The sequence below is a fragment of the Pristiophorus japonicus genome, unplaced genomic scaffold (genome assembly GCF_044704955.1).
Source record: "Pristiophorus japonicus isolate sPriJap1 unplaced genomic scaffold, sPriJap1.hap1 HAP1_SCAFFOLD_371, whole genome shotgun sequence".
In the NCBI taxonomy this organism is placed as follows: Eukaryota; Metazoa; Chordata; class Chondrichthyes; family Pristiophoridae; genus Pristiophorus; species Pristiophorus japonicus.
Window position 1 is genome coordinate 441,906 of NW_027253555.1, and position 17,731 is coordinate 459,636.

Consider the following 17,731-nt stretch of genomic DNA (forward strand, 5'->3'; position numbering starts at 1 on the left):
GAGAGAGACAGAGAGAGACAGAGAGAGATACAGAGAGAGATACAGAGAGATACAGAGAGGGGGGAGATGGAGAGAGAGAGAGAGAGAGAGAGAGACACAGAGAGAGACAGAGAGAGAGACAAAGAGGGGGGAAATGGAGAGAGAGACGGAGAGAGAGAGACGGAGAGAGAGAGACGGAGAGAGAGAGCGCGACGGAGAGAGAGAGAGAGAGACGGAGAGAGAGAGATGGAGAGAGAAAGAGACGGAGAGAGACAGAGAGAGAGAGAGAGAGAGACAGATGTAGACAGAGCATCAGAGACGGAGAGAGATACGCAGAGAGGGAAAGAGAGAGAGAGAGACGGAGAGAGCGAGATAGAGTTAGAGACAGAGAGAGAGGGAGAGAGACACAGGCAGAGAGAGAGAGAGACGGAGAGGGAAGCTGTGTAGCGTGAAGCCCTGCAGCGTTGGCGAGGCAGGACCGACGTCACGGATCACAGGAGCCGCTCGCCCACGGGGTGACTGATGATTCAGGCGGCACTCGGGCAGAGCCTGGTACCGTGAGGTGGTGGGAAATTGAGCAACTCAACTGAGAGCTGAGCAACAGGGAAAGAGAGAGAAAGAGACGGCTGTGGCCGCCGCTGGAAGACAGACCCTTTCAGAAAACAGATGTGAGAGGAGTTTGTACGGGCTGCAGCCGAGTGAGAGAGAGAGGAAGACTGAGAGACGGAGAAACAATGAGGAACTTCAACGTCCTGATACTGAGTTTGTCTTGTTGCTGTAAGTAGGAATAACAGATACCAGCATAATCCCTCTCTGTCTCGCCCTCTGTCAGTCTCCATCCCTCTCTCTCCATTTCTGTCCCTCTGTGTGTCTGTGTCTTTGGGTGTGTCTCTCAATTTCCGTCCCTCTCGCTCTCTCTCTCTATCTGTCTCTCTCTCCATCTCATTCTGTATATCTCTCTATCTGTCTTATTCTGTCTATCTCTCTCGCTCTCTCTCTCACTCTGTCCCCCTCTCTCTCTCTCTCTCACTCTTTCTCTGTCTCTCTCTCTCCGTCTCTCTCTCTCTCCGTCTCATTCTGTATATCTCTCTATCTGTCTTATTCTGTCTATCTCTCTCGCTCTCTCTCACTCTGTCCCCCTCTCTCTCTCTCTCTCTCTCTCACTCTTTATCTGTCTCTCTCTCTCTCCGTCTCTCTCTCTCCGTCTCATTCTGTATATCTCTCTGTCTTATTCTGTCTATCTCTCTCGCTCTGTCCCTCTCTCTCACTCTTTCTCTGTCTCTCTCTCTCTCACAGTTAGATATTTCCAGGCTGTTTGCCTTGGGCTATAAATGTTCCTCTCTCTCTTTGTTTAATTCAGCAAACATTCTTGCTTTTGTTCACAAAGCTTTCATTGTGTTGGTCAGAAAATGAGTCTCTTTGTAATCTTTTGGATACAGGAGATGGAACATTCGTAGGCGTGGCACTGAGCGAGAGAGAGAGAGAGAGCGCGCGGGAGGGAGAAAGACAGTGGTGGAGGGGGGGTGAGGTGGGCAGGGAAAGAGAGAGAGACAGATAAAGAGAGAAAATGAGAGAAAGAGAGTATGAAACGCAAAAAGTTAGTATGCAGGAACAGCAAGTAATCAGGAAGGCAAAAGGAATGTTGGCTTTTATTGCAAGGGGGATGGAGTATAAAAGCAGAGAAGTCCTGCTACACCTGTACAAGCTATTGGTGAGGCCACACCTGGAGTACTGCGTGCAGTTTTCGTCTCCGTATTTAAGGAAAGGATATACTTGGAGGCTGTTCAGAGAAGGTTCACTGGTTGATTCTGGAGATGAGGGGGTTGACTTATGAAGATAGATTGAGTAGGTTGGGCCTCTACACATTGGAGTTCAGAAGAATGAGAGGTGATCTTATGGAAACTTATAAGATAATGAGGGGGCTCGACAAGGTGGATGCAGAGAGGAGATTTCCACTCATAGGGGAAACTAAAACTAGGGGACGATGATCTCGAACCTCAACTTTTTTTGCCTGCTTAACGCCCACTTAACGCCCATTTAACCAATGAAATGACGTATAACGCCCAGATAGCGTCCATTTTGGCTCAAAATAGAAACTGACGGGCTTTTTTTTAAGGAGACTTATCGCCGAGCGTTATTTTCCCCAAGTGCTTAATGCTGAGAAGAAATATTACCGCCCGCCCACTTTTTTGGGGTGGAATCAGCAGAATGGGCGATTTCAACGCCCATATTATCGCCCAGCATTACTTTCCTCACGGACTTAACGCCGAGATTCAATAATAACGCCCGACCACTGTTTTTTGTGGTAAAGAGCATATTTACCCAAACTAGCGGCCATGGAGATTGCCCACCCTCGATTTCACCACCTCGCACACATATCGCCCAGAATAACGCCCGCTCAAAAAAAAAACGCACACAAAAAGTGGAACTAACCGGGACGGACGCCAGCGGTGTGGCTAGCATTTGTTAAATCCCACTCTTGCGTGAGGAGCTGATATCGGAAAGATTTGACTGAAAGAGCGCTGATGTGAGTGACAACGCTGACACACTGCTGTGTGTGTGTGCAGCTCAGACATCAATGGTGCCCATCACCTTGGTGCCAGTTAAAGTTTACGTTGATTGGTGTAAAGTTGTATTTAACCCTTTCACGGTAAGGAATCACCAGGTGTGTAACGGTCCAGCTATCTGAGACAATGCGCAACAAGGTTATGTTCAGTAACAAAAGTTTAATACCAACATTGGTCTGAAATCATAAGTATCACAGCCAATAACACCCGAGCCCCGCCCACATCCCACTTTTTCCATCTTGGAAAAAAATCGCATGGTCAACATGTCCAACAACAAAGAATACAAAGGCAAAGCAGGAGTGTGTTCCCCAGCCCCCATACACTGCAACAAATTGCATGCACCCAGATGGAGATATAACACAGCCATCCCCTGCGCACATACACCTCACTTTCCTTGCCCCCCCCATCTCTTTCTTCTCCCCACTCTATCCCTTCCCCTCCTCGCTCCACGGCGCCTGGCCGAGGAGCTCCTCAGGCGGTGCCTCATTGGGGGGGGGGATGAAGGCAGATGCGTTGATTGGACGGATACGGGAGCAGGAGGTGCCGAGGGGGCAACACTCTCTGACCTCATGAATCGAGCGTTGCCGTGCCGTTGCTAAGGACGGCCACACTTTACGGCAGAAGGTCAAAACAATTTAACACGACCGCCCGTTTGATATCGCTCACGGTAACACCCATTTTCAAAAATGTAAACTAGGTGTTTTGAGAATGAATGAGAAGCCGGCGATCTGAAAACCCTCTTTTACCGCCCACGCCGGAAATAACGCCCATTTTTGGGCGATAAGCTCAAAAGTGGAGGTTCTAGCCCATAGTCTCAGAATAAGAGGCCGCCCATTTAAAACTGAGATGAGGAGGAATTTCTTCTGTCAGAGGGTTGTAAATCTGTGGAATTCTCTGCCCCAGAGAGCTGTGGAGGCTGGGTCATTGAATATATTTAAGGCGGAGATACAGATATTTGAGCGATGAGGGAATAAAGGGTTATGGGGAGCGGGCGGGGAAGTGGAGCTGAGTCCATGATCAGATCAGTCATGATCTTATTGAATGGTGGAGCAGGCTCGAGGGGCCGAATGGCCAACTCCTGTTCCTATTTCTTACGCTGTTATGTTCTTAGAGTGGGAGGGAGAGAGACAGCGGAGGGGTGAGGTGGGGACAGACAGAGAGAGAGAAAGAGAGAAAGTGACAGTCAGAGAGAGAGAGAATGAGAGATAAAGTAGAGACAGAAACAGAGCGGGACGGAGAGAGGGACACAGAGAGAGAGAGAGAGCGAGAGAGCGAGACAGACATAGAGAAAGAGAGTGAGAAAAAGACAGAGAGAGACACAGAAAGAGCTAGAGAGACAGAGAGCCTGGGAGAGAGTGAGAAAGAGAGAGACAGATGGCGAGAGAGGGAAGCTGTGTAGTGTGATGCCCTGCAGCATTGGTGAGGCAGGACAGACGTCATGGGTAACAGGAGCCGCTCGCCCACTGGGTGACTGGTGATTCAGGCGGCACTCGGGCAGAGGTTGAGACACGGAGAGAGAGACAGAGAGAGTCAGAGTGAGCGAGAGACAGAGACTGAGAGTAAGAGAGCTTACTCCATCCCTACACTCCCCCCTATCTCTGTAATCTCCTCCAGCCCTACACCCCTCCCTATCACTGTAACCTCCTCCATCCCTACAACCCTCCCTATCTCTGTAATCTCCTCCATCCCTACACCCCTCCCTATCTCTGCAACCTCCTCCAGCCCTACAACCCTCCCTATCTCTGTAACCCCCTCCAGCCCCTACACCCCTCCCTATCTCTGTAATCTCCTCCAGCCCTACACCCCTCCCTATCACTGTAACCTCCTCCATCCCTACAACCCTCCCTATCTCTGTAATCTCCTCCATCCCTACACCCCTCCCTATCTCTGCAACCTCCTCCAGCCCTACAACCCTCCCCATCTCTGTAACCTCCTCCAGCCCTACACCCCTCCCTATCTCTGTAACCTCCTCCAGCCCTACAATCCTCCCTACCTCAGTAACCCCCTCCAGCCCCTACAACCCTCCCTATCTCTGTAACCTCCTCCAGCCCCTACAATCCTCCCTATCTCTGTAACCTCCTCCAGCCCCTACAACCCTCCCTATCTCTGTAACCTCCTCCAGCCCCTACAAATCTCCCTATCTCTATAACCTCCTCCAGCCCCTACAACCCTCCCTACCTCTGTAACCTCCTCCGGCCCCTACAAATCTCCCTACCTCTGTAACCTCCTCCAGCCCCTACAAATCTCCCTATCTCTGTAACCTCCTCCAGCCCCTACAACCCTCCCTATCTCTCTAACCTCCTCCAGTCCTACAAACCTCCCTACCTCTGTAACCTCCTCCAGCCCTACACCTCTCCCTATCTCTGCACCCTCCTCCAGCACATACACCCCTCACTATCTCTATAACCTCCTCCAGTGCCACAATCCCATCTTTCTAACCTCCTCCAGTCCTACACCCCTCCCTATCTCTGTAACCTCCTCCATCCCCTACAACCCTCCCTATCTCTGTAACCTCTTCCAGCCCCTACAACCCTCCCTATCTTTCTAACCTCCTCCAGCTCCTACAACCCTCCGAGATATCTGCGCTCTGTCAATTCTGGCCTCTTGCTTGCCTTCCAATTTTAATCGCTTTCGGTGGCTGTGTCTTCAGCTGCCTGGGCCCCAACCTCTTGAATTCCCTCCCTAAACCTCTCCGCCTCTCTTATCACTCTCTCCTCTTTGAAGATGCTCCTTAAAACCTATCTCTTTTGTTCATCTGACCTGATATCTCCTTGCGTCATAATCATAGGCAGTCCCTCGAAATCGAGGAAGACTTGCTTCCACTCCTGAAGTGAGTTCTTTGGTGGCTGAACAGTCCAATACGAGAGCCACAGACTCTGTCACAGGTTGGACAGATAGTCGTTGAGGGAAAGGGTGGATGGGACAGGTTTGCCGCACGCTCCTTCCGCTGCCTGCGCTTGATTTCTGCATGCTCTCGGCGATGAGACTCGAGGTGCTCAGCGCCCTCTTGGATGCACTTAGGGCAGTCTTTGGCCAGGGACTCCCAGGTGTCAGTGGGGATGTTGCACTTTATCAGGGAGGCTTTGAGGGTGTCCTTGTAACGTTTCCGCTGCCCGCCTTGTGTGGCTCAGTGTCAAAAAGTGATTTATCTATATCGTTCCTGTGAAGCCCCTTGGGATATTTTTATTACGGTAAAGATGCTGTATAAATGCATCTATTCCCTTCTCCCTCATTTGCTTGTCTAGCCCCCCCTTAGATGCATCCCTGTGGTAGCGAGTTCCACATTCTCACCACTCACTGAATTCCTCATTGAATTTCTTGGTGACTATCTTATATTGATGGCCTCTAGTTATGCTCTTCCCCACAAATAGAAACATTCTCTCTCTATCCACCTTTCACAATTTTAAAGACCTCTATTAGGTCACCCCTCAGCCTTCTCGTTACAAGAGGAAAGAGACCCAGCCAGTTCATCCTTTCCTGATATGGATACTCTCGCATCTCTGGTATCATCAGAACATAAGAAATAGGAGCAGGAGTAGGCCATAAGGCCCCTCGAGCCTGCTCCGCCATTTAATACGATCATGGCTGATCCGATCATGGACTCAGGTCCATTTCCCTGCCCACTCCCCATAACCCATTATTCCCTTAGCGGTTAAGAAACTGTCGATTTCTGTCTTAAATTTATTCAATGTCCCGGCTTCCACAGTTCTCTGAGGCAGCGAATTCCACAGATTTACAACCCTCTGAGAGAAGAAATTCCTCAACTCAGTTTTAAATGGGCGGCCCCTTATTCTAAGACTATGGCCCCTAGTTCTAGTCTCCCCTATCAGTGGAAACATCCTCTCTGCATCCACCTTGTCAAGCCCCCTCATAATCTTATACGTTTCGATAAGATCACCTCTCATTCTTCTGAACTCCAATGAGTAGAGGTCCAACCTACTCAACCTTTCCTCATAAGTCAACCCCCTCATCTCCGGAATCAACCTAATGAATCTTCTCTGAACAGACTCCAATGCAAGTATATCCTTTCGTAAATACGGAGACCAAAACTACACGCAGTATTCCAGGTGTGGCCTCACCAATACCCTGTATAACTGTAGCAAGACTTCCCTGCTTTTATGCTCCATCCCCTTATAAAAGCAGATGGAGGTTAAGAAACTGTCTATCTCTGTCTTAAATTTTTTAAGTGATGAGATGGATATTATGGAATATTATGGGGTGGATATTATGCAATATTATGGGGTGGATATTAATTATGGACTCAGCTCCACTTCCCTGCCCGCTCCCCATAACCCCTTATTGCTCAAAAATCTGTCTATCTTTGTCTTAAATTTATTCATCATTATTTAAATGGTGACGTCTTGGGAAGTGTCAATGTGCAGAGGGACCTTGGTGTCCTTGTACTCCAGTCATTGAAAGCAGGTGCAGCAAGCTGTTAGGAAGGTAAATGGTATGTTGGCCTTCATTGCAAAGGATTTGAATACAGGAGCAAGGATGTCTTTCTACAGTTATGCAGAGCCTTGGTGAGACCGCACCTGGAGTATTGTGTGCAGTTTTGGTCTCCTTACCTAAGGATATACTTGCCATAGAGGGAGTGCAGCGAAGGTTCACCGGACTGATTCCTGGGATGGCAGGACTGACGTATGAGGAGAGATTGGGTCCACTAGGCCTGTATTCACTAGAGTTTAGAAGAATGAGTGTGGACCTCATTGAAACATATAAAATTCTGACTGGGTTGGATAGACTGGATGCGGGGAGGATGTTTCCCGGGGCTGGGAAGTTTAGAACAAGGGGTCACAGTCTCAGGATACGGGGAAGGAAATTTAGGACCGAGATGAGGAGAAATGTTTTCACTCAGAGGGTGGTGAACCTGTGGAATTCTCTACCACAGAAGGCTGTGGAGGCCAAGTCACTGAATATATTTAAGAGGGAGCTAGACATATTTCTAGAAACAAAAGGCATCAAGGGAATGGGGAAAAAGCGGAAATATGGTGTTGAGATAGAGGATCAGCCATGATCATATTGAATGGTGATGCAGACTCAAAGGGCCGAATGGCCTACTCCTGCAACTATTGTCTATGTTTCTAATATTATGGATGGCTATTATAGGGTGGATATTATGGGATGTTATGGGGTGGATATTATGGGATGTTATGGGGTGGATATTATGGGATGCTTTGGGTGGATATTATGGGATGGATGTTATGGGGTGGTGTCCGGTGTATATTATGTATGTTATCTGGTGGATATTATGGGGTGTAAATAGGAGCAGGAGTAGGCCATACAGCCCCTCGAGCCTGCTCATCCATTTAATACGATCATGGCTGATCCGATCATGGACTCAGGCCCACTTCCCTACCCGCTCCCCATAACCCCTTATTCCCTTATCGGTTAAGAAACTGTCTATCTCCGTCTTAAATTTATTCATCATACATAACTGCATTATTGCAAAGGGGATGGAGTATAAAAGCAGGGAAGCCATTTAGGACCGAGATGAGGAGAAACTTCTTCACCCAGAGAGTGGTGAACCTGTGGAATTTTCTACCACAGAAAGTTGTTGAGGCCAATTCACTAAATATATTCAAAAAGGAGTTAGATGTAGTCCTTACTACTAGGAGGATCAAGGGGTATGGCTAAAAAGCAGGAATGGGGTACTGAAGTTGCATGTTCAGCCATGAACTCATTGAATGGCGGTGCAGGCTCGAAGGGCCGAATGGCCTACTCCTGCACCTATTTTCTATGTTTCTATGTTTCTTGCTACAGTTATACAGGATACTGGTGAGGCCACACCCGGAATACTGTGTGCAGTTTTGGTTTCCATATTTACGAAAGGATATACTTGCTTTGGAGGCAGTTCAGAGAAGGTTCACTCGGCTGATTCCGGAGATGAGGGGGGGGTTGACTTATGAGGAAAGGTTGAGTAGGTCGGGCCTCTACTCATTGGAATTCTAAACGTATAAGATTATGAGAGGGCTTGACCAGGTGGATGCAGAGAGGATGTTTCCACTGATGGGGGAGACTACAACGAGGGGGCATTATCTTACAATAAGGGGTTGCCCATTTAAAACTGAGATGAGGAGGAATTTCTTCTCTCAGCGGGTTGTAAATCTGTGGAATTCTCTGCCTCAGAAAGCTGTGGAAGCTGGGACATTGAATAAATTTAAAACAGAAATAGACAGTTTCTTAACCGATAAGGGGATAAGGGGAGCGGGCAGGGAAGTGGACCTGAGTCCATGATTGGATCAGCCATGATCGTATTAAATGGCGGAGCAGACTCGAGGGGCAGTATGGCCTACTCCTGCTCCGTTTTCTTATGTTCTTATTATAATGTGCATGGTTATATTCCGGGCGTTGATGCGTTGATTGATTCGGCTCTCGTTTTCCATTCTCCGCAGTGACGGCGGGAGTCCGGGGGGAGCGTCCGAACCGTTTCTTCAGCCAGGCAGTCAGCCTGGGGAGGGTGCGAGGCTGCGCGGAGCATCCGCAGGAGGAGCCGGACCCCCGGGGGGAGCTGGCCCCCTGGCTCGGGCTGCTGGAGAAGGAGCGGGCCCTCAACCCCGCCCTGGACAAGGCCTGGGCCCAGGCCTGGCGGGAGTGGGCCTTGATGAAGGAGGGCGGCCGGCGGGCCCCTGGGGGTTTGAGGGACGAGCTGGCGGTGGCGGTGGTTTGCTACGCTCTGGAGTACCCCCCTCCCCCCGCCGGCCCGCTCTACCTGCGCTTCAACCAGGCCTCGCGCAGTTGCCTAGAGACGGCAGGGGGGGCGGGGGGTCAGGGGCCGTGCGAGCGGTTCCGGGGCCTGCACCAGCTGCTGAGCTCGGCCCTGCGGGGCCTGAGGGAGGCCCAGGGAGGCGGGGTGAAGGCCCCGGCGACGGTGTACCGGGGGGCCTCCAGGGCCTTCTGGGCCTCGGTGGGGGACACGGTGCAGTTCGGCAGCTTCACCTCCACCTCGGCCAGCCGGCTGGTGGCCGAGGGGTTCGCCTGGGGCGGGGAGGGCCAGGCCACCCTCTTCCACATCCGCACGGCCCGCGGGGCATCGGTGGAAGAGCTCTCGCCCTTCCCGCAGGAGAGGGAGGTGCTGATTCCGCCCTGCGAGGCCTTCCGGGTGGTCAACGCCCAGACCACGTGGGCGGGCAGCCAACAGCGGATCGACCTCCACCTGACCTCCCTGGACCTGGACTCCTCGGGCTCGACACCCGGCCTGCCCTGGGCACTCTGCCTCCTCTCCGTCTCCCTCTCGCGTCACTGGTGTTGACGACCCCCGCTGCCATCTCTCGCGGCAAGGGGTGGGGGGGGGGCGACTGACACAACTAATTGGGCTTGCAACTAACCGCGTTGTCGGAGGGGCAGTATTGAGGGAGCCTCCTGTATGGCTCAGAGACATGGACCATGTACAGTAGACACCTCAAATCACTGGAGAAATACCACCAACGATGTCTCCGCAAGATCCTGCAAATCCCCTGGGAGGACAGACGCACCAACGTTAGCGTCCTCGACCAGGCCAACATCCCCAGCATCGAAGCACTGACCACACTCGACCAGCTGCGCTGGGCAGGCCACATTGTCCGCATGCCCGACGCGAGACTCCCAAAGCAATCGCTCTACTCGGAGCTCCGTCACGGCAACTGAGCCAAAGGTGGGCAGAGGAAACGTTACAAGGACACCCTCAAAGCCTCCCTGATAAAGTGCAACATCCCCACCGACACCTGGGAGTCCCTGGCCAAAGACCGCCCTAAGTGGAGGAAATGCATCCGGGAGGGCGCTGAGCATCTCGAGTCTCGTCGCCGAGAGCATGCAGAAACCAAGCGCAGGCAGCGGAAGAAGCGTGTGGCAAACCTGTCCCACCCTCCCTTACCCTCAACGTCTATCTGTCCCACCTGTGACAGGGACTGTGGTTCTCGTATTGGGCTGTTCAGCCACCTAAGAACTCATTTTACGAGTGGAAGCAAGTCTTCCTCGATCCCGAGGGACTGCCTATGATAATGATGACTGAGGGAGCGCCATACTGCGCTGTCGCATGGGCAGTACTGAGGAACTACGTACTGCGTTGTCGGAGGGGGCAGTACTGAGGGAGCGTGTACAGCGCTGTCACAGGGGCAGTATTGAGGGAGCGCCGTACTGCGCTGTCACAGGGGCAGTATTGAGGGAGCACCGTACTGCGCTGTCGGAGGGGGCAGTATTGAGGGAGCGCCGTACTGCGCTGTCGGAGGAGGCAGTACTGAGGGAGCACCATACTGCGCTGTCGGAGGGGTGGTACTGAGGGAGCGCCGTACTGCACTGTCACAGGGGCAGTATTGAGGGAGCGCCGTACTGCACTGTCACAGGGGCAGTATTGAGGGAGCGCCGTACTGCACTGTCACAGGGGCAGTATTGAGGGAGCGCCTTACTGCGCTGTCGGAGGGGTGGTACTGAGGGAGCGCCGTACTGTACTGTCACAGGGGCAGTATTGAGGGAGCGCCTTACTGCGCTGTCGGAGGGGGCAGTACTGAGGGAGCGCCGTACTGCACTGTCACAGGGGCAGTATTGAGGGAGCGCCGTACTGCACTGTCACAGGGGCAGTACTGAGGGAGCGCCGTACTGCACTGTCACAGGGGCAGTATTGAGGGAGCGCCTTACTGCGCTGTCGGAGGGGGCAGTACTGAGGGAGCGCCGTACTGCACTGTCACAGGGGCAGTATTGAGGGAGCGCCGTACTGCACTGTCACAGGGGCAGTACTGAGGGAGCGCCGTACTGCACTGTCACAGGGGCAGTATTGAGGGAGCGCCTTACTGCGCTGTCGGAGGGGGCAGTACTGAGGGAGCGCCGTACTGCACTGTCACAGGGGCAGTATTGAGGGAGCGCCGTACTGCGCTGTCGGAGGAGGCAGTACTGAGGGAGCACCATACTGCGCTGTCGGAGGGGGCAGTACTGAGGGAGCGCCGTATTGCACTGTCACAGGGGCAGTATTGAGGGAGCGCCGTACTGCACTGTCACAGGGGGCAGTACTGAGGGAGCGCCGCACTGTCACAGGGTGAGTACTGAGGGAATGCCGCACTGTTGGAGGGGCAGTACTGAGTGAGCGCTGCACTGTCGGTGGTGCCGTCTTCTGGATGAGAAGTTAAACCGAGGCCCCGTCTGCCCTCGCAGGTGGATGTAAAAGATCCCACGGCCACTATTGGAAGAAGAGTAGGTGGGGTGTTCTCCCTAGCGCCCTGGAGCCAGTACTGATCCCTGAAGCACATCACTAAAAGACTGCTTATCTGTCCCTTGATCACATTGCTGCTTGTGGGAAATTGCTGTGTGTAAATTGGCTGCCATGTTTCCTGCATTGCAAAATAGTGAGGACACTTCATAAGTCCTAATTAGCTGTGAAGCACTTTAAGATGTCTGGAGGTGGTGAAAGGCGCTATATAAATGTAGGTTTTTCTTATTACCACAACCGCCTCCCTGATTGAGACCCCCATCCCGGGTTTAACTGCCCAGTGAAATTGAGACGGAGTAAAATCGGAGGCGGGGCACACGTCTGGAGAACACCCGGTCTCTATGACAACATCTTTTGGGGGGGGCGGGGGGGGGGGTGGCGATGAGAGTCTGTGTTATACTAAAACCCTCACAACTGTGCTACAATGTTAAATTGCTATGTAAACATGTTACGCTGTAATTACACCCTCTCCACCAGTAGTGGCGCTGTTCGTGTTCCCCCTCGGCCTAAACTGCGGGGATTCTGCTCCAACCAGCTTCGCATCTTTGGCCTTGGACCTGAATTGTTGGATGATGTAATAAACTTGTAATAAACTTAAACATTAAAATGCTCAGAGATTGATTTTACGATGAATTTTTGTTATCTTTGTGCCGCCCAGTCTCAGCTTGCTTCCCCCCCACCCCATCACACACACACGCACACAGCAGGAAAGGCCCAGGCTTCATCACTGGACTGTGCTGAGTGAGCCTGATCTCACACCTGGGGTGGTACTGAGGCCCACAAACCACCTCTTTAAACAGTGTCCCAGACATAAGAACATAAGAAATCAGAGCAGGAGTAGGTAATAAGGCCCCTTGAGCCTGCTCCGCCATTTAATACAATCATGGCTGATCTGATTATGGACTCAGCTCCACTTCCCTGCCCGCTCCCCATAACCCCTTAATCCCTTATCGGTTAAGAAACTGTCTATTTCTATCTTACATTTATTCAATGTCCCAGCTTCCACAGCTCTCTGAGGCAGCGAATTCCACAGATTTACAACCCTCTGAGAGAAGAAATTTCTCCTCATCTCAGTTTTAAATTAGCGGTCTCTTAAACTAAGATTATCCCCTCTAGTTCTAGTCTCCCCCATCAGTGGAAACAGTCTCTATGCATCCACCTTGTCAAGCCCCCTCATAATCTTATACGTTTCAATAAGATCACCTCTCATTCTTCTGAATTCCAATGAGTAGAGGCCCAACTTACTCAACCTTTCCTCATAAGTCAACCCCCTCATCCCCGGAATCAACCGAGTGAACCTTCTCTGAACTGCCTCCAAAGCAACTATATCCTTTCGTAAATATGGAAACGAAAACTGCACGCAGTATTCCAGGTGTGGCCTCACCAATACCCTGTATAACTGTAGCAAGACTTCCCTGCTTTTATACTCCATCCCCTTTGCAATAAAGGCCAAGATACCACTGGCCTTCCTGATCACTTGTTGTACCTGCATACTATCCTTTTGTGTTTCATGTACAAGTACCCCCAGGTCCCGCTGTACTGCAGCACTTTGCAATCTTTCTCCATTGAAATAATAACTTGCTCTTTGATTTTTTTTCTGCCAAAGTGCATGACCTCACACTTTCCAACATTATACTCCATCTGCCAAATTTTTGCCCACTCACTTAGCCTGTCTATGTCCTTTTGCAGATTTTTGTCCTCCTCACACATTGCTTTTCCTCCCATCTTTGTATCGTCAGAAAACTTGGCTACGTTACACTCAGTCCCTTCTTCTCAGTCGTTAATATAGATTGTAAATAGTTGGGGTCCCAGCACTGATCCCTGCGGCACCCCACCAGTTACTGATTGCCAACCCGAGAATGAACCATTTATCCCGACTCTGTTTGCTGCTAGTTAGCCAATCCTCTATCCATGCTAATATATTACCCCCAACCCCGTGAACTTTTATCTTGTGCAGTAACCTTTTATGTGGCACCTTGTCAAATGCCTGCTGGAAGTCCAAATACACCACATCCACTGGTTCCCCTTTATCCACCCTGTTCGTTACATCCTCACAGAATTCCAGCAAATTTGTCAAACATGGCTTCCCTTTCATAAATCCATGCTGACTCTGCCTGACCGAATTTTGCTTTTCCAAATGTCCTGCTACTGCTTCTTTAATAATGGACTCCAACATTTTCCCAACCACAGATGTTAGGCTAACTGGTCTATAGTTTCCTGCTTTTTGATGCCTCCTTTTTTAAATAGGGGCATTACATTTGCCATTTTCCAATCTGCTGAAACCTCCCCAGAATCCAGGGAATTTTGGTAAATTACAACCAATGCATCCACTATTTCAGCTGCTACTTCTCTTAAGACCTTAATATGCAAGCCATCAGGTCCAGGGGATATATCTGCCTTTAGTCCCATTATCTTACTGAGTACCACCTCCCCAGTGATTGTGATTGTGTTAAGTTCCTTCACCCCCCCCCCCCCACCCTCCCCCCATAGCCCCTTGACTATCCACTGTTGGAATATTGTTAGTGTCCTCTAACGTAAAGACTGATACAAAATATTTGTTCAGAGTTTCTGCTATCTCCATGTTCCCCATTATTAATTCCCGGTCTCGTCCTCTAAGGGACAACATTTACTCTAGCCACTCTTTTCCTTTTTTATATACCTATAGAAACTTGCTATCTGTTTTTATATTTCGTGTTAGTTTACTTTCATAGTCTATCTTCCCTCTCAATCATTTATTTAGTCGTTCTTTGCTGGCTTTTAAAAGCTTCCCAATCGTCTGTCCTCCCACTGGTTTTGGCCACTTTGTATGCCCTTGTTTTTAATTGGATGCCATCCTTTATTTCTTTATTTAGCCACGGATGGCTATCTTTTCTTTGACACCCTTTCCTCCTCACTGGAATGTATTTTCCTTGAGAGTTGTGAAATATCTCCTTAAATGTAGCCACTGTTTCTCAACCGTCCTTCACTTTAATCTATTTGCCCAGTCCACTTTAGCCAACTCTGCCCTCATACCTTCATAGTCTCCTTTATTTAAGCTTAGTACGCTGGATCAATGCTTCAGCTGCCTGGACCGCTCTGGAGGAGCCCTGCAGTACTCACCGGAGTGAGTCTCAAGATTCACCGCGGTCTTCTGCATGCTCCACATCCTCGCTACCATGAGGGCACAGCCCTTGCCACCAGACCAGCTGAGGAGGAGGAGGAGGAAGAGGTGTTGAAGGTAGTAGAAGCGGAGGGGAGGAAGCACTGTCATACCTCTACCCTGATAATCTCCATGGATGTATAAAAGACATTTGTCCAGGGCGAGTGGAATAGTTCCCGAAGACAATTGAGAGAAAAAGCCTCGGTGACACTTTCCGGAAGTGGACTGCAATCCAGTGCTTGTCCCCACGTCCACAGTGAGCATACCCCTCGCCACTCCTCCCTCAACAGGCAGACAAAGCCTCGTTCCCAAGCTTCCTGTCCCCACCTTGGTCAGGGACATGGGTCTGGCACACGAGGTGGAGCTGCATCAGGAGGGTAAGTATTGTCGAGGAGGGAAGGTTCAGCTGGGAAGGGGGGTGGGGGGGTGTTGATTACTTCTTGCTGAAGTGTGCGAAGTATTGCAGGTTTCTGGAGGGAGTGGTTCATCCAAGGAATCCTGTTATTTGTCATATTGGGAGAGCTGAAATCTCAGCTGACTACTTGGGGCGATGCTTTTAGAAAGTGGATTTTGTTGCATGAGTAACTTTAATTCCACTCAGCGCCATTTTTAACCCCAATGCTTTGCAGCTGCTTAAAGATAGTCTTTGATATGATTTGAATCATTACACATAATGTGAGTTATAAATCAGAACAAAGGAACCTATGAGTTTTACCAGGGTTAATGGTGAATATAATTTCTCTCCACAGTAAAGGGCCGTTGAATTTTTCAAAGACCCGGCGGCATCTGCTAATGTCAGTATAGTACTGTCCTCGCCAGTCCTGCAAATATCAAACCATCGGTTATAAATTGACCATAAACACTTTTCTCAGCTATTTTACCAAACTGTGCAGAGTTTCAGTAAAGAGCAAGTCCTACCTCATCTTCTGACAAGCTTCCTCCTGAAATATAACAAAACACAAACCCGAGTTGCCAGAGACTGAGCGTCTATATCCGGACAGCAGAAATTACACCCCGGTAGTTACAAGCTGCTGATCATTCCGTATTCTCACTGCTGCCGACACACAGATAGAAAGAGGTTATAACAAAAGTGAGATCGAAACACAGGAGAAAGTGCAACACAGATTTAAAAGGATGCTACCATAGAAACATAGAAAATAGGTGTAGGAGTAGGCTATTCGGCCCTACGAGCCTGCACCACTATTCAATAAGGTCATGGCTGATCATTCACCTCAGTACCCCTTTCCTGCTTTCTCTCCATACCCCTTGATCCCTTTAGCCATAAGGGCCAGATCTAACTCTCTCTTGAATATATCCAATGAACTAGCCTCAACAACTCTCTGCGGTAGAGAATTCCACAGGTTAACAACTCTCTGAGTGAAGAAGTTTCTCCTCATCTCAGTCCTAAATGGCTTACCCCTTATCCTTAGACTGTGACCCCCGGTTCAGGACTTCCCCAATATCGGGAACATTCTTCCTGCATCTAACCCTGTCCAGTCCCGTCAGAACTTTTAAAAAAGGAGGGAGAGAGAAAGCAGGGAATTATAGACCGGTCAGCCTGACCTCAGTAGTGGGTAAAATGATGGAATCAATTATTAAGGATGTCATAGCAGCGCATTTGGAAAATGGTGACATGATAGGTCCAAGTCAGCATGGATTTGTGAAAGGGAGATCATGCTTGACAAATCTTCTGGAATTTTTTGAGGATGTTTCCAATAAAGTGGACAAAGGAGTACCAGTTGATGTGGTATATTTGGGCTTTCAGAAGGCTTTCGACAAGGTCCCACACAGGAGATTAATGTGCAAAGTTAAAGCACATGAGATTGGGGGTAGTGTGCTGACGTGGATTGAGAACTGGTTGTCAGACAGGAAGCAAAGAGTAGGAGTAAATGGGTACTTTTCGGAATGGCAGGCAGTGACTAGTGGGGTACCGCAGGGTTCTGTGCTGGGGCCCCAGTTGTTTACATTGTACATTAATGATTTAGACGAGGGGATTAAATGTAGTATCTCCAAATTTGCGGATGACACTAAGTTGGGTGGCAGTGTGAGCTGCGAGGAGGGTGCTATGAGGCTGCAGAGTGACTTGGATAGGTTAGGTGAGTGGGCAAATGTGTGGCACATGAAGTATAATGTGGATAAATGTGAGGTTATCCACTTTGGTGGTAAAAACAGAGAGACAGACTATTATCTGAATGGTGACAGATTAGGAAAAGGGAAGGTGCAACGAGACCTGGGTGTCATGGTACATCAGTCATTGAAGGTTGACATGCAGGTACAGCAGGCGGTTAAGAAAGCAAATGGCATGTTGGCCTTCATAGCGAGGGGATTTGAGTACAGGGGCAGGGAGGTGTTGCTACAGTTGTACAGGGCCTTGGTGAGGCCACACCTGGAGTATTGTGTACAGTTTTGGTCTCCTAACTTGAGGAAGGACATTCTTGCTATTGAGGGAGTGTAGCGAAGATTCACCAGACTGATTCCCGGGATGGTGGGACTGACCTATCAAGAAAGACTGGATCAACTGGGCTTGTATTCACTGGAGTTCAGAAGAGTGAGAGGGGACCTCATAGAAACGTTTAAAATTCTGACGGGTTTGGACAGGTTGGATGCAGGAAGAATGTTCCCAATGTTGGGGAAGTCCAGAACCAGGGGTCACAGTCTAAGGATAAGGGGTAAGCCATTTAGGACCGAGATAAGGAGAAACTTCTTCACCCAGGGAGTGGTGAACCTGTGGAATTCTCTACCACAGAAAGTAGTTGAGGCCAATTCACTAAATATATTCAAAAGGGAGTTAGATGAAGTCCTTACTACTCGGGGGATCAAGGGGTATGGCGTGAAAGCAGGAAGGGGGTACTGAAGTTTCATGTTCAG

The 17,731-nt window shown here is 49.9% G+C and overlaps 1 protein-coding gene across 1 annotated transcript; it reads left to right on the forward strand.

The window, feature by feature from the left end:
* Nucleotides 1-505: 505 nt before the first annotated feature.
* On the forward strand, nucleotides 506-12,328 carry LOC139250434 (ecto-ADP-ribosyltransferase 5-like). The gene is made up of 2 exons (XM_070872836.1): nucleotides 506-756; nucleotides 8,942-12,328. Exons 1-2 carry the CDS (start codon nucleotides 714-716, stop codon nucleotides 9,796-9,798), a joined length of 900 nt encoding a protein of 299 aa, XP_070728937.1. The 5' UTR covers nucleotides 506-713; the 3' UTR covers nucleotides 9,799-12,328.
* Nucleotides 12,329-17,731: the final 5,403 nt, after the last annotated feature.